Genomic DNA, 18,860 nt, shown 5'->3' with positions numbered 1-18,860 from the left:
GCCCCACAGTCAGTTTGTCTGATTGGCTGGTGTGATTGTTACCTGCGTTTTTATTGGCTGACCGCGGTGTCACTCTTGTGTACTGTGGCGCAGCTACAGGACATTGTTTGCTCGTATAGATTTTTCCCGGTTTCTTGAAAAATAGCTTTAGATTTTAAAAATTTGTAGCATTCTTTCTCTTCTAGTTTGTTTTTGGATCTATTTCGATTGAAATTACATACGCAGGTAGGTATTAGTTGTTGTTTTTTTTCTCCCCCTGGATTTATATTGTATATTGTTTATATTGTTATTTATATTGATTTATATAAACGCTTTGTATTGCACTCAAAATAGCTCGAACCCTTACATCCACAGCCCCAGCATTAATATAACGGTGCCTATCGAAAGTTAATTGTCATGGTACAGTATAATGTGCATGTAATGTGCATGTAAAGGCTGTCGGCTTCACTGCCCCTGCATGGTTATAATTCTGAGAATATGCCAAATAATAAACATATTAAACAATATTTTTACTTCTATCCTTTGTTGGAATTGTCATATGATCACTAATGAAATTTTTACGCATCCACCTCCAGACCCTAAAGGCATCAGTGAGACAGCTCCATATCTTGTTAGATGTTTCTTCCTGTCTCATTCCACACCTGTGCATGGCTCTAAAGCGAGGATGCGCTGCCTGGTGGCAAGAGTCAACCACAAAACGCTGATAGTTCTCTGTGCAGTGTTTACTCTCGTTACAATTGTGTTATGGAGCAAGTGCTCCAGAGATGTGGCTGTGCATCCACCAACCAGGCCCCAACCTGAGCCTGCACCCACTACAGAGCAAGAAGAGGACCACGGACAGCTCCCTGAAGTGCCCCAGGTTGCCATAGAGGTGCAGTATGAGCAGATTGACTGCCTCATTAACGAGGACGTGACGATCAAAGGGCGACGAGAGGGAAATGAGGTGTACCTTCCCTTTAGCTGGGTGGAGAAATACTTTAATGTGTATGGACGCCTGGTACAGTATGATGGTACAGAGCGCTTTGAGTTCTCGCACAGCTATTCACGTGTGTATGCCCAGAGAGAACCCTATCATCCTGATGGAGTCTTTATGTCATTTGAAGTCTACAATGTGGAGGTGAGAGACCGTGTGAAGTGCATCAGTGGAGTGGAAGGTATGTGAGCGCTTGAAGGCTATGACGTTACTGGGTAATGTACTATAATATACTAAAAAGAAACTTTACAACTATCATAATTCTATCATAAGGGGTTAAGCTATAAAGCTAAATGATATTTCACTTGACCTGAACCCAGTACACGTTCTAACGTTTTTTTTTTTTTGTTGTTGTTGTTTTGCTTCTTTCAGGTGTGCCCATTTCCACACAGTGGGGTTCCCAGGGCTACTTTTACCCAATCCAGATAGCTCAGTATGCACTAAGTCACTACAGTAAGAATCTTACAGAAAAGCCACCTAGCATAAAGACATATGGGTTCATGGATGAGAGAGAAGGGAGTCCCAATCCCTGGACAGTTACTAAAGGTTGCTCATTTGCCAAGGTCCATGACCCAGGTCACACAGCTGCCATTTACCAGTTCACCACAGCAGGTAAATTCTTTATTGATGAACCATCAAAATATAAAAAGGATTACTGTTGGATGCTAGATTGTAACATAATATAATTTTAACTGGTATATTTTAACTGTATGTATATGTCTCTCTTATTTTGTGTAGATAATTCAGAGGGTATATCTCTGCTTCTGGATAACTCAAAGGATTTTGTCTTGTCCGCTGATGTGAAGTTCACTTCAAATGGTAGTGTGTCAGTAGTGTTGGAGACAACAGAAAAGGGACCTCCATATATCATTCACTACATCACCAGTTCCCTTCTCATATCCTTCAAGGATAGGGAGGTCATCTATGGCATTGGTCCACAGGCAGCCTGGGGTACCCTGACCCGGGACATGGTGACTGATCTTCGTAAGGGAGTGGGTTTGTCTAACACCAAAATGGTGAAGGCAACTCGGATAGTACCAAGACGCATAGTCCAGATGGTACTGCGTGGCTCAGGTTTCATCAGCAACATCACCATCTCCTCCACAGCTCACATGTCTGCCTTCTTTGCTGCTAGTGATTGGCTCCTACGCACCCAGGATGAACGTGGTGGTTGGCCCATCAGAGTGGCCCATAAGTTAGGGGAAGGATTTAGGACACTGGAGTCTGGCTGGTACTCTGCCATGGCCCAGGGACAGGCCATGTCCACGCTTGTGAGGGCATACCTCGTCACACATGACCTTGTATACCTCAGTGCTGCAGTGCGTGCCACTGCACCTTTCAAGCGCATGTCAGAGCAGCACGGCGTGAAAGCTTTGTTCATGAACAAGTACGACTGGTATGAAGAGTATCCCACAACACCCAGCTCCTTCGTTCTTAACGGCTTCATATACTCGCTGATCGGACTGTACGATGTGGCCGAAATAGCAGGGGACAAACTGGGCCGAGAGGCAGGTGTACTGTTTAGCCGAGGATTAGAGTCCCTGAAAGCCATGCTACCACTGTTTGATACAGGTTCTGGAACTGTCTATGACCTGAGGCATTTCACGTTGGGTGTGGCACCAAATCTGGCACGTTGGGACTACCACACCACTCACATAAACCAGCTGCAGCTGCTGTCCTCTATAGACAGTAGTCCCATTTTCAGAGAGTACGCAAAACGCTGGAAAAGCTACCTGAAAGGGGGTCGGGCCAAGCACAACTAGAAATTGCTTATAAGACTGAATCATTAAAGCAGTGTATACTGATGAAAATGAAGGATTTACACATTTTCACTGAGGACAGTTATCTAGTAGTTAAGCTATGTTCCTCTCAAACATACATTCACACATTGTGAAGTTAGAAAACACCATTTTAGCAGCAATTTTCTTTCATACTGTACTTCCAATACAGTGGTAACAATGCAGATATTTACATGCACTTTAACACAAGCAAATTCAACATTGCCTATTGTGATTTATTCAAATATTGTTTGTTATTGTCAGAAGCAAATATTATAATTGGTGATGTACAATACTAGGAAATGTACTAGAGAAAAACTAAGAAATGATGAACAGTACATTGGATCGCTTCATGAAGACAAAGCTTTTTAAATTGTGCAATAATTTCAAACTGTGTAACCTATATGTTTTATTTATAGTTTAAAAAGTCAGTTCTGAAACTTACAATAATTTATTTCTTTTAGGTGTAAAAATGGCAGTGAAGGTGAGCTTTCTTCGTTTGTATAAACATATACGGTATATTGAAGTTTGAATATTGTTCTGCAGCTTGTGTAACAGACCTTTCTGAGTACATATGTACTAGGTTTTTTAATACAAGCAGTTTTAAAGTTAAAATAAATGTATTTAGACATAAATGTACATTTTTGTCAGTCATCTTACAACTATTTTAATCCTTCTGACACATAAATACTAATACGTTGATAGAAGGGTATCCCATACAGTGTGTACTCTTGGCTTGAGACAAATGTTGAGACGGATGTACCGTGAGCCTGCCCAGGTAAAGAAGTTACTGAAGATGGATGGATGGTTGAATGAATAAATGAATGCTGGTGAAACTATATATGCAGAACTGTCCATAATAGAATAAATAAGACCTTTTAATTAGCATAACTAGGAAGCGAATGAAACAATGAACCACTGTAATGTACAATGAATGGAAGAAAAACAAACATTACCCAGAAAAAGTTTTAACTCTGCAAAACATGTAAGTATTAAAATCCATAAGTTGCATATGGCCTAACTTGAGGCTGGAACTTTTCATTCTAATAACAGTAAAAGCCAAAGAAAACACCGGCTTAACTTGATATTTCAACTCTTTGACTTGGAGTAGACTTCTCTATCCATGTTGAAGTGTTATCCATGTTTTTATTTGTTACTTTAGTTTTTCTTTCTTGCCCAAACCCTCCATGCTCCAAAGCTCTGTCCTCAAAACATATGGTGGTTCAAATAGAGTAGCATGCTAACTACTAACTGGAGATATCATTAGCAGGCACTGTCATATAACCTGACTTTCAAGTGCATGAAAAACAAATGACAACTCATTACCGATACTGCTCATTATTCTCCTCATGATTAATGAGCTTGTGAATAGATGTTGTGGGTGTGTCTGTAAAATAGCTGACAGGAGGCGCATATATATATATATATATATATATATATATATATATATATATATATATATATATATATATATATATAATTTATTTATTTATTTACTATGTAAAACACTTGTTCTAATGAAGTGGTTTAAGTGTTTTCTATTAATAATATTAATAATAAAATAAAATAAAATATAATAATAAAATAAATAATAATAATAATAAAATCAATTAAATCGAATTAATATTTTTATTATTAACTCCTATTAACTCTTGCACCTTTAAATGAGTTATACTGTATATAAAAAAAAAAGTATTTGCTTTCGACTCATCACTCCCCATAGATATAATAACATCAGAAACATTTATCCTGGACATTATTTGTTTTTGTTTTTGTTTTTTGTTTTTAACAAGGAATTAAAAAATGTAATTATTTCTGTAATTTTTTTTTTGTCCATTGTTGAATCCACGCGCTCTGTTTTCGTTTTCTATTAGCCGGACTAGTGTAACTATGTAGTATCTGAGCTCGACTAAAATGCCTGGCTACGTCAATCAAGACGTCCACAAGCCCATAAGCTAGTTAACCTACGTTTTATTTTATTTATTATTTTTTCTTCGAATCGTATAAAAATGTTGAAGTTATTCAAAATGGTCTGATTGCTACGTTCAAAGGACACGACTGTGACCCGTGGGATGTTGTATGACATCGTCGTTATTTGTTTGAAACGTAATTGCCAGGTTGTGGTTGGTTTCTGATAGCAAACAAGCTCGTCTGTGTTAGCTTGCAGGCTAGCTAGCGAGTTTGTAGCTACGCCTTCGATGACACTTTTCACTAGAAAGACAAGAAAACAGGTTTATATTTACCAGGTGTGTATTTGTTTACACTTCAATACAAGACTAAACAATATGTTATTGTGTTTGAATGGTTGTTTTAAGTCAAATAAAAACAGCGTCTGCGCTTGTAGCTTGATTGTTGCTAGCTAGCTCATAGCTCATCTTGCTAGCTAGCCGTCGAGCAGTTACTATATTTGGGCGACTTATCAACTTATTGTTAGCTTAGGACTCTGACAGGAGCCGAGTGTGTTATATATTATTTTAGTATATTTTTTACAATAACGATAACAAATAGCCGGGTGGTTAAACCCTCGTAGCAGTCAGCATTTCAATGAGAGAACGTTTAGAATCTGAAAAAGATTTGACGCAGTTTCTAGCTGGTCTGTGTGGTGAGTTTAATCAACTTATTCTAGACATAAAGCTTCATATATATATATATATATATATATATATATATATATATATATATATATAATGTACAGGCATAAAATGACAGCAAGCAGAAGTGGTTTGATGGGATATTCTGGAATAACACCAGGCCCCTGTTTTGCCACATTATTCATTCATCAGTATCCTCCAGTGAATTAGCATGAATTTGGTTCATCATAACTGTTATTGATCTTGGCTGACCATTAAGCCTTTTAGTTGTAGATGTTTAGTTATTAAGTGAAACAAGTAACATGCATTAAATGGACATAAGTATGCATACAGTTGGTCTGCATATGGCTGCTGAACATCCCATTTTGTATCTGCTGTAATAAGCTCAATCAACTCTTCTGAGAAGGCTTTCCAGTAGATGTTGGAGCGTGACTGTATGGATTTGTGATCATTCAGCTACAAGAGCATTAGTGAGATCAGACACCGGTATTGTAAGAGTGAGGAGGTCTGGGGTTCATTCAGTGTTCCGGGTTCAGTGTTCAGTGGGGTTGAGTCAGGGCTCAGTGCAAGATACTTGAGTTTGTCTACACCAACCCTGACTCACCTTGGCACTGTCATGCTGGAACAGGTTTGGGGAACTTTTTTTTTTTTTTTTTCTTTTTTTTAATAAATGTAAACACATTTTTGTGGCAGCAGTAAGGCCCACATATGGGTGCCATGGTGTTGTCCATACAGTATAAGTGTATTTGGGAATGTTGTGCGTCTTTATGAAACGTTTGCTTTTGTGAAAGAAAAAAAGCATGACCGTCTGTGAGTTTACAGCAGTAAATGAAACAAGACAGCTAGTACTGAACATTCCTGACATTAAAAATGTTATTAAGCAGTTATTTGAATGTTTTATATGAATCACATTTTTAATACATATGTATTTATAAAAACATTCAAGTGTTACCGTTAAATACCATTAGGATGTCAGGGCAGGATGTCATTTATTCCTCTCGACATTTTTTATAATTAGTTTATGTGCCAGTGTGCATGTGGATTGTCTTTGTATGTTAAAAGAATAAATTTTTCCTAGTATGCGTGGCCTACATGCTGCTGAATAATAATTAATCCGTGCATGAGGAAAGGCCGAGCCGGACTCAGTCTGCTATAGAGAGAGCGCAAAAGACAGAAAGATGGCTGTGCAGAACCGGAATGCAGTGTTGGTCCTGTCTGGACGAGAGCGCGGAGCTCGGATGTTAGGATCCGAGCGGCTCCTGCAGCAGCTTGTGGAGGACAGGACACGCTGGATGAAACTGCAGAGTCAGGTATTGTGTTCAGTCGCACCTTTCAGTCTGTTGATCTCAGGCTGCTGTAGAGTTTCTGTCAATAAATGTGAACTTAATTTGGGGGGGGAAAAAAAAAGGAAAAGATTTTTTGCACAGCCAAAACAATACTGCATACTGGTTTGAGCTGATTTTTTTTACTCTGTTTCAAACAGAAAGTGGAACTCCCTGATAATCCTCGCTCAACTTTCTTGCTGGCTTTCAGCCCAGACAGGTAGATAGTAATGAGTTATCAGGCCATGGGTACTAATATTGGTAGTGCATGACGATTAGCATACATTAAGTACCTCACATAATGCCATTCCTTTCTTCTTTTAGGAATCTCATGGCTTCCACCCATGTCAATCATAACATTTACATCACGGACGTGAAAACAGGAAAGTGCCTGCACTCTCTGGTGGGTCACCGTCGTACCCCATGGTGTTTGACTTTCCATCCAACAATTCCAGGCTTGGTGGCTTCAGGGTGCCTTGATGGAGAAGTGCGAATTTGGGACCTACATGTATGTACCTATGTTTGGGCATGCCTCAAACTAATATTTTGATACTTAATAGTCTTGGATTTCTTTTGTTTTGTTTTTGCTAGAAAAAAATCATTTAAATGTACATTTTGTATGTGTGTGATAGAAAAATTGTAGTGCCACAAGAGTGTGTTGGTGTTTATTGCAGTCCTTTTTGGTGTTAACGTGCTGTTTTTTTATTATGCAGGGTGGTAGTGAGAGCTGGTTCACAGAAGGGAACATAGCCATTGCATCCCTGGCCTTCCACCCCACAGCCCAACTGCTGCTTATTGCCACCAATAACGAGCTGCACTTCTGGGACTGGAGTCGACCAGAGCCCTTCGCTGTGGTCAAGACTGGCAGCGAGACAGAGCGTGTCAGGTAGGATATTGTACTTTGGGTTACTTAATGTAGGTCTTCAGATTGTCCTTTGTTAATAATTTGTACACATTTAAATCTCCTTACAGGCTTGTAAGGTTCGATCCTCTTGGCCACAATCTGTTGACAGCTATTGTGAACCCAACCAACCAACAGGTGCAAACCTTTTTAATTTTAAAACGTTTTTAACTGTCGTGTGGTGTTTCGGGAATTGACCAGAGAGACAAAAAAAATCCCAAGCATAATTGTTTGAGTTCTGTTTCTTCCATATGTAGCACAGGTGTGGTTTTCTACTAACAATACAAAACACAACATTTATCTGTATTTTTTTTTTTTCTTTTTTGTTTTCACATCACCTCTGGTGTCAAGTGGGCTTAATCATGTACTATATTTCTTTCCTGCTCAGTGCAGGCCTCATGTCCTTTAAATGTCCTTTAAACTTTTTTTGTAGAATGATGAAGACTCCGATGTTCCCATGGACAGCATGGAAATGGCCCTTTTTCGCCAGCGTTCTGTGCTCCGTTCCCCTCCTGTTCGCCGCACTCCAATTTTGCACAACTTCCTTCACATATTGTCGTCTCGCTCCTCCGGAGGAACGGAACCCCGTGAACAACCTCCTAGCATGCCTCTGTTTCAGTATCCCGGGCGGAGTGAGCTAGCAGATCGGCCTCCTCAGCAGACCTGCACTCAGCACCTGGGGCTTGGTTGCCTGTGCAGTCGCTGTGCTGCCACATCTCGAAACACTCAGAATTCTTCTGCTCTGCAGACAACAGACTCTGCACATTCTCACTCTTATCCACACCCACAGCCTCCAAACCAATCGCGTCCTTCCTCAGACAGGCCCTCTGCTTTTAGCAGCGTGCACAGCGGTGCTCCCGGTAGCTCTCTGCACCGAGCGCTGTCATCTCTCAGAACTAGCTTGGCTATGGGTAGCACTCAAGAGCCCTCAGCTCGGTTGCCAGGGACTGACTGGTCCAGTAGTTTGCTGGGCACCAGTTCTGGGCCTACGCTGGGTGAGGCAGCAGTGAGCATTGTGGGAAGAGGGATTGTACCCCCTCCCAGGACCAGCTCCTCTTCTGTGGGTCTGCACTCCATGCATAGGTACCCTGACAGCTCTTCCTCCTCTTCACCCATCTATACGTCGGCCACAGAGGGTCGCGGCCTGGGACTCTCTGGCACTGACCCCAGACAGGGCAGAGCCAGCGACGGAACCAGTAGCGGCCATCACCCCTTCTATGACGGCTCCCAACAGAACAATCCAGCCTCCATCCGCAACGTACTCCAGTGCAACCTGAGCCGCTATTTCATGGAATATGAGCGCATGCAGGATCTGGAGAGAGCAGGTTCTAGTCGGGAATCAGGCACTCAGGGGCCCATGCAGGACCTGCTATCCAGCAATGTAGACTCAGAGAGAGCAGGGCCTTCACATCGGAACTCAGCATATGCTGCGGATGGCACCAGCAGTTCCAACCTACAGCACAACCACCCTAACTGCTGCCGCTCATGCCACAACCTCCTCACTTTCAACCATGAGACCCAACGTTGGGAGCGTTCAAGCCAAGCTTCTTCTGCCTCAGCTCAGGAGGGGCCCCACTGGCAGATGCCCGTACCTGCCTTTGAGGTACCTGCACAGAATTCGAGAGAAGAATCTCATACTACAGAAGAGGGGCAGCAGCCAATGCAAAGCCAACAGCCTATGGGCCTGGTATATAATCAAGACACAGGACAATGGGAGAGAGTGTATCAGCAGGCCACAGCCAACCCCTCCACTGAAGCAGCACAAGAAGCCTTAAACCCGGATGTGGACAATACTGATGAGGACTCACTCAGAAGGTTCTGTGCATTCATCTTATGAGTTTTATCTTCCAACAATTTTCTGCTAGATGTTATGAGTTGCTTTCATGCTGATGTCTTTAAGAGCATGACAAATTTTGTGCAATTTCAGAAAAATACATGCATAAATGATTAAAGCAAAATAATAGATTTAATTGGGAAAAATATATAACAGTAGAAAATGTTAAACTCAATAAGTGTATTATATCGGTGGTTAGTGTTTTGGACTACTGAATGGAAGGTTGTGAGTTCGATTCCTAAGACCACCTAGCTGCCACAGCTGGGCCCGTGAGCAAGGCCCCTAACCCTCAATTGCTCTGTTTTGTATAAATGAGAAGTGTAAGTTGCCCTGGATAAGGGCGTCTTCCAAAAATTCTGTAAATGTATAAATTCTGCTTAAAAAAAATTCATAATGGACAATTGAAGAAAGTAAGTTTTTAACTTTAAATAAATTTGATAAAAATATGAATAATCAGGGATGTGTGCAGAGGATGTGTACAGAGGATGATCAAGACCAGACTATCTTTATTTTCAGGAGGCTTTTGGAGTCATCGCTCTTCCCTTTCTCCCGGTATGACATGTCCGGTTCCCGTGATCATCCTATTTACCCAGACCCTGCCAGGTATGTAAAGGTGTATTAAAATTCCTTCGGCTAAAATCGAGCTACTTTTCCAGTTTACATGGAGCCTTTGTGTTCTGCAGGTTGTCTCCAGCTGCGTATTATGCCCAGAGGATGATTCAGTATCTGTCTAGGAGAGAAAGTATTCGCCAGCGTTCCTTACAGAACCGCCTGCGCACCCTATCCACATCCTCTGATAACCAGGCGGGCAATCCTTCCTCCACACCAGCAGAGGGCAGTGATGCTGACTACGAGGACATAGAGTAGGTGTTCTGTTGTGGCCCAGTTCTGAAGTGGACCTGTCCACAATCTGTACATGGAAAACTCTGAAGTGTGTAGGGTTGAAAAGTAAAGGTAGTATTTTAAAGGTGGGGTCTCCGTTGTTTTAGAAATGCTTCAGAAAACTGTTGGGCCGCCAAACAAAAACAAAATTAACGTGTAGCCAATGAGCAGAAAGGGGCGTGTCTTGTCAATATGGGCGGAGAGAGTGTTCAGTGCGCATGTGTGACATTAGCAAAAAGCGGTTTTAACATTGACAAGAAAGATAAAAACAAAGAAAGAAAGCGAAGAAAGGCTTACGATAAGACAAGAAGTAGGACCCGTGTTAATATAGGAACATCTTCCGTGTGAAACGGAGCTAAACCTTTCACGGTACAACACACAGTACTACAAAAACACATTTGTATTACCATAGTATTACTCATTGTGTTCATTTATTGATAAAAATATCCCCTCGGTCAGCTGCCCCAACAGGTTCCACCATAATACTTGTCTGGGTTATAATTGGGTTATACTTGTCTGGTGCATGTGTGGGGGCGGAGCTATTAAAACAGAGCTATCAAAACATTTGGGTTAGGGGCGTGTTTGTTTTGGTGATTTCAAATGTCAACATTGGCTTTCAAACAACGGAGACCCCACCTTTAATCTCAAAGCTGAAGCCGGTGTCCTTATTTGCATCACAAATAAGTGAATATATGTGACTGCTGGCAGATTGTTTGTATGAGAGCAGGTCTGCTCATATTACCTTTGTCTTTTTATACGCACATGTAGATGTGGTTGGTTTCAGACTATTTACCAAATCTAGGTATAGATCTGAATGCAGATTTGAGCTTTGCCATTCTGTAATGTCAGAATTATTATTTTTTTCTTATTCATATACAGCTGTGTATTCCCTCTTTATTTGCTTGTTGATTCAGCATGGTGCATAATAATCATATATGTGTTATACGTTTACTTACATTATATCTCTAATCACAGGGAGCCTGGAGAGCGGACAAGACACCGAATGCCTCGCAATGCACGGATGTCTGCGCCCTCGCTTGGTCGCTTTGTGCCACGGTGAGTGAATACGCACCATGTCGGATTTCTCCGGCTTACTTTAGCAGCCTTAAGTATATTGTTTTAGTGTTTTATCTGTTTCAAGATGCAACGGAAAATATGGCTGCATGTTCTTGCTGTACAAATAATCCATTTTTTTTTGTAAAGTGTTCTGTAAAATGGTTTCATATTTTTGTTTGTTTGTTTTCCAAATAAAAGAAGGTTCCTGCTGCCCGAATATCTTCCTTATGCTGGTATTTTCCACGAGAGAGGTCAGTCGGGCCTGGCAACCCACTCCTCAATCAACAGAGTATTAGCAGGTACGTATTTTGTACATGAGGTGCTTTATTACAAGACTTGACAAATATGGCTAAAAAAAAAGAATTATTTGTTTTAAACACAGCTCTAATTTGTTTATTTTGCAGGAGCTTCAATTGGTGATGGGCAGTCTGCAGTTGCCAGTAACATCGCCAACACCACCTACAGACTGCAGTGGTGGGATTTCACCAAGTTCGACCTGCCTGAGATCAGCAATGGTAATTTTCTACAAGTAAAACAAAACGTTTAACCAGTGTGTATATATGCCGAACTGACACCAGCACCAGAATGTCATTGTGATTTTATTTTGATACCGGTTTGTTTTTCATAATCTCATTACATTCGGACAGTAAGCTCAAGGTGTGAAATTGAGAGGGTGTGTTTATCATGTCATCAAAACAACACTGTAGCTATTCTGTCTGACTATTTCCCTTTGTACCCTGACCTCCGTAGCTTCTGTGAACGTCCTGGTTCCACACTGCAAAATCTATAATGATGCTAGCTGCGATATATCAGCAGACGGGCAGCTCCTGGCTGTTTTTATACCCAGCAGCCAGCGGGGCTTTCCAGATGAGGGCATCCTTGCTGTCTACTCTCTTGCACCTCACAACCTGGGAGAGATGCTCTATACAAAGCGATTCGGTAAGTGTAACGTACCCCTGAACATTGTAGCCAGGTCTGTTTGGTGACAGTTTTCACTGATGAGACTTTATCATGAAATAATTTTTTTTGGATCTGTCTGATTGGTTCGTTGTGATCTACTCAGGTCCCAATGCCATCTCTGTGAGCTTGTCTCCAATGGGTTGCTATGTGATGGTGGGCCTGGCATCACGCAGAATCCTGCTCCATCCTACCACTGACCACATGGTGGCGCAAGTGTTCCGTCTGCAGCAGCCTCATGGAGGAGAAACTTCCATTAGGGTGAGTGATGGTGTTTATGCTAGAGCTGGGCAACGTGTTTCTAATGTAAATCTTTATTTGTACATGCTGCGTTTGAACTCTGATGGCTCTGTCTTTTGTAGATGGTGTATAATGTGGTGTACCCTATGGCTCCAGACCAGCGTAGGCATGTGAGCATTAACTCTGCACGCTGGCTTCCTGAACCTGGCATGGGTCTAGCCTACGGGACCAGCAAAGGAGACCTGGTCATCTGCAGACCTGTGTAAGATGCTCTGGAAGACTTTCTGGCTTATACTTAGACTTCAATGGAGAGAAAGACACAATCTTCTAGCTGCTTCTCCGCTGTCTGCTGCAGTCACTTATTAGGTTGATTATGGGCCGGAAACTAGGGACGCTGTCTGGAAAAAAGACTGGCCAGTGATTGCTTTTTAAAAAGGTTACAGGCAAATTGTCTCTACCCTGAAAACCTATTGGAGCTCAGTGCTTTCCAGAAATTCACTGTTAATACACTTACAGAAAAAAAGCTCCTTTGATTCCATGCTGTAGGCTGACATCAGTGTTGCTTTATTTAGAACAAGCCTGAAAGCGAACATACATCAGTTCAGGGCATGATGGTTGAATCCTGTCTTTTTCTAGGAGTGAATTGGTTATACAATGAAATGTATAAAAATTTGCCTTTTAAGTGCATCACAGTCAATGTTGCCTTGTGTTTTCAGTGATTACCGTAATGAGGGAGACAGCAGCACTGATCAGAGCTCAGATCCTCTATTCACTGCCAGCAGTAGCAGTCGGACGCGCGGAGTGGAACGGTCAGGATTAGAAAGCCCTCTAACCTTCTAACTTCTGATGTGGCATGAAATATTTCAAGTATTTTGTGTTGTGATTGTAATCATTTTCACACTGTGATAAAAGGACAAGCAGGTCTGGCTGGCGATTGGACAGAGACATGGGATTAATGAGTGCTATTGGCCTGCAACCCCGTCAGCCCGCCCCCTCAGTGACCTCCCAGGGCACGCAGACACCCGTGGTCCGTCTGCAGAATGCAGAGACACAGACGGAGAGAGAGCTGCCCTCGACAAGTGCATTTCAGACCATACACGCACCGCCACAGTGTAAATGACATGCACGCAATCCACTACAGTGCCTTTAGTTTATAATTTCGTTGCATGAATGTTTGTTTATTTCACGTTCTGGTTGATCACTACCCTGATATTGGAACACATGCAGTGTTGCCTATTGTAATGTTTAACAAGATCTCATAATGTTTTATGGTCTAATAAAGTTGTACAGACTTAAAATTACTGTTACATTTTTCTGGAAACATTTTTGGACAACTTGTATCTAGGAATTAATGATTGTGTTAGGCTTTGATGTAATGCCTTTATTTTGTAGTGGCAGAGACCAGTGAAGTGCAGACTGCCAGTACTGAGACACTCCCACACAGTGAGCCACCAGACACAGTGGCTCAAGGAGCTGCTTCTCACAATCCCAGCACCCACACTGACTCACTGAACACCAACTACGGTACTTCTACCTCTATATACATTCAACTTTTTTCCTTTTTCTTTTTCCACCTTTTTTTTTATGTTTCCTGTTTTATCCTCGAGTTGGTCACCCACAAGGCATCTCTCCCCATCATTTAATGGCTATAAGTCTTAACACACTTGCTTCGAGACTTGTTAAGCAAGCTACCCACATCATCTGCTGCTCATGCTGCATGCCTTAGCCCTCTGAGCAAAGCTCAAACTGTCATCGTATGCATACATGATGTCCACAATTTCTTAGTCACAGTGATCTTCAGAGAGGCAGAATAAACCATCTCTCCCAGCCAGAAAGCTCCAGGTCTTGGGTGGCTGTGGCATCGTCGTGTTTTAACCTGGTACCGATTTTCCACCAACAGCATTGACCCATTTATATCTTTTATTATCATTCCTTGTCAGGTCAATCCCAGAGACACACACACCATTCGAAACCGCATTGTGTGCAAAGACACACGTAATATCTGAGTATTTTGGCTAGTTATTTTCTGTACTTTTAATCTAATTCAGACTATGAAACTTTTATTTATTTATATATAAACACTTTTAATAGACATGGAAAAACTTTTTTTTAGAGTTTGCCTAGACTCGTATATTACTAGCTTACTAGCTTTTATGGATTGTATTTAACTAGCTTATTGAACAAATTGAGTAAACCTTTTTTTTTTTTTTTTTTTGCAATCTCAGGAGAGTCCCAGGTGGATCCTGGCCCTGGTGAAGATGCTCTTTCCCGTATCCGGCGTCTGATGGCTGAAGGTGGGATGACAGCTGTGGTCCAGAGAGAGCGCAGCACCACCATGGCCTCTATGGGAGGCTTCGGCAACAACATAGTGGTGAGTCACCGCATTCACCGTGGCTCTCAGACACCAGCAGGAGCAGCACAGACGAGTAATCCAGCACCTTCAGGGGAAAACAGCCTCAACACAAGACCAAACACGCTCCCCTCTGACACTTCAGACAATCCTGTACCTCTTGAGTCCCATGGTGGCACTCTTCTATCAGAAATTCCCTCTAGGCCTGCTCTTCCCTCTTCTGGCCCCAGCGCAGTAGTGTTCGAGGCTCCGGCCATGGAGGACACGATGGAGGACAGTCAGAATGAAGAACCTCATCCACCTTCTAGGAGTGGGTACTTGGCTAACATCAGTAACAACAACAGCAACAACAATGAGAGTAGCAGCAGAAATTACCCCGATGACCTGTACAGCAGATAGTGCTTCCTGCCGTCGTCCTGCACGGATGTCGCTGGAGCAGGCTGATTTGGATTTGGCAAGACGTGAATGGTTCTCTCTCAAAACCCGACAGAACGAACCCCTGAGGTGAACTTGTGTGCCTGTGTTTTGCCTCCTTCTGCTTTGGCCTTATTTGCAGAAGTAAGAGTGCCAAATTTCCACTCTGTCTCTCTTCCGAGGAGAGAGCAGCCTGTCTACAAATATTTAAGGGTGAATGTCTTCATGGATAGCCATCGTTGCACTTGGTCCTTGCACTTCAGTTGTAGTTTTGCTTATTTTGAAACGTGTCTCAGACCTTTGAGCATTCCATCTCCAGAAAGGGCTTCTACTTGAGTCATTCTTGTACTTGGGTACAGAATTAATGCAGTTCGGTTTACTGCTCCTTCAGGAGCCATCATTGTCAACGGTCAAGTTCCAGGCATGGCTGCAGAAAACATGCTTGCTCTCCAGGGCCCATGGGTCATGCATTAATTTCTAACGATCTCAATTTAGTCTGAGGAATTGGAGAAACGTTGAAAGGACACTGATGTCTATTAATCCTCTAATAACATTATTCCCTGTTTGTTCACTGTTTTTGTTTGCAGAAGAGATTATAATCACAGCAGTATAATCCACCCAAATGCTCAATAGTTTCAACTAATATGGAAATAGGGTGTGTGTAAAGTAACCCAGGTGTTCTTTCAAAATGTTTTATGGTGGCTTTTAAGTTTCCTTATATGCAAATATATTTTATTTGTTACCCGAAAAAAGCGTCAGAGTTAATGTGAGTCAGAAATTGATTTTACGTCATCAAAAAGGGCCAAAAAACAAAGCTATCACCATCCAACATCAATATTCACTAACTGTATAGGTTTTGTGGGCTTACTTGAGCAGAGCTGATACATGCTGCTTGTGCATTGTACCTGTGTTCAGCCTAGGATGCAAACGGTTCGTATTGATGCCACCAGTCAGAGCATGCTTGTGCCACCTACAGTGGCATCTAGAGTCTGAATGCACTAAACACTCTGGTTTCTCTCCAGGTTTTCTATGTGGAGAATGACTGTCAAAACATATCTCCCAATACAAGCCTGGGTAAAGAATGATACTTGAATTACATATAGCAGAATATCTCTAAGAAGCTGGCCAGTTGTTGTAAAAAAATAATAGAAGAAGAAGGAAAAAAAGGCCTTGAACCAGCAAATTGAACTTGACCTGCATTGAAACACATACGTTGCTTAATCACTGAACAGAGGGCATGTGCTTGCGCATGCATGTACTACTGTGCATGAGGTTGTATCACAGGTAAGTTGTAGCATTTCCAATCAAGAAAATGACTTGAAAGCAAAATTTGCTTGTTTTTAGGTAGATAAATTTGTCCTGTCTGTTCCTGAGCTTCTGAAGCTTTGAATACTTCTTAGTCATCTCTGTGCAGGCGTCGAGCTCGACCTCTTTTGGGTGTAACAGAAGTTACCCGGGTTCTAAGTGCTCGAGACAAAATCATGAAGCACAGAACATCCTAGTTTCTTTTTATTTGGCGTCTAAATGGCTTTTAACAGTTTGGGTCAATACGTGCCCCGTAATAGCCTTGCTTTTAGCTGTGTAATATTTATCCCTAGTTTTTGACGTCATAACAACTGCTGAAGCACCCCACCTTCTCATTTCTCTACTACGTCTTGATATTCGAGACTCAGTCAGTGTTGGACTGCTTTTCACACAGAACAAAGTGAGTGAGTGAGTGAGTGAGAAGAGTGACAAAATAATAGACACACGTCTTTATCCATTTCGTGCTTGGAGTGGTTTTGATTGCTGCTGTTTAAAATATGAATTAAAATTTCGCCTCTGGTGCTGTTTATGTATTTTTGTTTTATTATTATTATTTTACACTTTATATGCTTAGCCCTGTCTAGTCATTGAAGACACTGATCGAATTCTAATGTATTTTAGTTTCCCCAAAACACTGTTACTGATTAAAGAATTTAAATAGGGCAATTTGTGGAAAAAGGGGCAGAACTGTAATAAGGGAGATAACATCTGCTTTTATTTGATGTCACTGTATACTGTGTGTTTGTTGGTCTGATAAATCTGCTCATAGATCAAATCTTTTTGTAAGCTTTCTTTTTTTTTTTTTTTTTTTTTTTGTTGTGTTTTTTCTTTTGTTTTTAAACTTTCTCCATTGCATTTTTGCCCACATCAGGCAATGCAGTAACATGTCTGAGAAACACATCTCTCTCTCTAGTATTTTATTAGCATTTTAGATTGTGTTAAGATCCTTCGGTCAAATGAAGCATACGACGTTAAAAGAAGATTCCAGCGATACAAAACATGGTGTAACATGACAGACAGACATACATTAGCGACTCTGTGCCAGTTTTAGTCATCTCACTGCTGGGTCAGTGCTGAAGAAATCAACGGTATGGGAAAAGCAGGATGTAAATGTCCCCCTTATCCATTTATGTGAGAAGCATCTTTTATTAAGTAAAGAAGTGTGAAGTCAAGTCTTTAGCTAAAATAGGGGTTAGGTGTTTGTTAAACAAAGTGCTGTTGGACGCCAAAGATCCAGTGTTTCGATGGTTTAAAAGAGATTTAATAAAAATGGGAATATGGAAAACGTGGATCTTGTCGAGATTATTGAACATACATTTCTGCCAACACACGTTCTGGTTCATCAAGTCAGCATCATTTAAATGTAAAGACTTGCAAAATATCCGGTTCAGTTTGCAGTCCTTTGCAAGCGTAAGGTTTTTCCAGTCATGCGCACGCAAGCATGCAGTCAGATAGGAAGCTTGTGGGACAAAGTACGACGAGACTAACGCAAACCGAGGCCGAGGAAATACTGCATAGAAATCACTGCAGAATCTGAACAATTATATGAATAAGCATAGAAATGATGAGGGCACTAAATTGATACTGAGTCATTTTAAGCTCTACTTTCAGCCTTGCCTTAATAACAATAACATTGTCACGATACACTTACCGAAATGACGACCACACACTCGTCACTTTTATAATAAGCTCCGTTCTTCAGCGACAGCTTTTCATTAGATTTTAGTGTGAGATTTCACCCTCAAGGTCATTGCATTTACATTACATTTCCGGTGTTTGGTTGAAGCCCTCATGCAGAAAGTCTTTTAATAATACGTATGTACTCGTACTGATCCTATTGGTCAGGAACTAAGAGTATTATCAGTCTAAAACCCTGTTGGGGATGATGTATGGTATTAAAAAAAAATGCTCAGGAGAACAAATGATAGCAAATGACTAATTTATGACCTTCATGCAGAGGTAGAAGTCTGAATACAGCCTGAATACTTGGCTGTTCAGACATCTGTTGGATGTTGGTTCGACCACCTAGGCAACAGAACAGACGAGTCTTGATGTGTACCTCCTTGTACACTGAGAGATGGTGGGACCAGTCGAGTAGCGCTAGAACATCAGAGGAAGTGTGGCGCACCTCAGGGTACGATGTCTTCACAGTCAAGCATGAGTGTTGTAAATGTGATGCAGGCAGCTTCAAGAAGGCAGTGGAGGGAGCATCGCAGCAGTGGGGTTGTGTGGGAGAACTTGTGAGGTTGGGTGAAGC

The 18,860-nt window shown here is 41.5% G+C and overlaps 3 protein-coding genes across 5 annotated transcripts in view; all 3 read left to right on the top strand.

Annotated features, from left to right (window-relative positions):
• hal (histidine ammonia-lyase) overlaps positions 1-18,860 on the top strand; it is a 107,247-nt gene that overhangs the window by 20,607 nt on the left and 67,780 nt on the right. The gene's annotated exons all lie outside the window — the stretch shown is intronic.
• On the top strand, positions 58-3,592 carry glcea (glucuronic acid epimerase a). 2 transcript variants are annotated; one of them, XM_060886823.1, is made up of 4 exons: positions 58-225; positions 576-1,154; positions 1,346-1,585; positions 1,712-3,592. In XM_060886823.1, exons 2-4 carry the CDS (start codon positions 665-667, stop codon positions 2,734-2,736), a joined length of 1,755 nt encoding a protein of 584 aa, XP_060742806.1. In that variant the 5' UTR covers positions 58-225; positions 576-664; the 3' UTR covers positions 2,737-3,592. The 2 variants fall into 2 exon arrangements, with proteins under 2 accessions (XP_060742806.1, XP_060742805.1); XM_060886822.1 differs by lacking the exon at positions 58-225 and having other exon boundaries at positions 434-1,154.
• Positions 4,662-17,892, top strand: ambra1b (autophagy/beclin-1 regulator 1b). 2 transcript variants are annotated; one of them, XM_060886143.1, is made up of 19 exons: positions 4,662-4,997; positions 6,473-6,652; positions 6,826-6,884; positions 6,989-7,172; positions 7,378-7,550; positions 7,637-7,703; positions 7,999-9,380; positions 9,916-10,002; positions 10,083-10,262; positions 11,257-11,337; positions 11,536-11,636; positions 11,742-11,852; positions 12,088-12,276; positions 12,401-12,555; positions 12,657-12,796; positions 13,251-13,343; positions 13,447-13,646; positions 13,927-14,058; positions 14,760-17,892. In XM_060886143.1, exons 1-19 carry the CDS (start codon positions 4,950-4,952, stop codon positions 15,281-15,283), a joined length of 4,086 nt encoding a protein of 1,361 aa, XP_060742126.1. In that variant the 5' UTR covers positions 4,662-4,949; the 3' UTR covers positions 15,284-17,892. The 2 variants fall into 2 exon arrangements, with proteins under 2 accessions (XP_060742126.1, XP_060742128.1); XM_060886145.1 differs by having other exon boundaries at positions 6,421-6,652.

The sequence above is a fragment of the Tachysurus vachellii genome, chromosome 14 (genome assembly GCF_030014155.1).
Source record: "Tachysurus vachellii isolate PV-2020 chromosome 14, HZAU_Pvac_v1, whole genome shotgun sequence".
In the NCBI taxonomy this organism is placed as follows: Eukaryota; Metazoa; Chordata; class Actinopteri; order Siluriformes; family Bagridae; genus Tachysurus; species Tachysurus vachellii.
The sequence above is the reverse complement of the archived record's forward strand: the minus strand, read 5'-3'. Positions and strand labels throughout refer to the sequence as shown.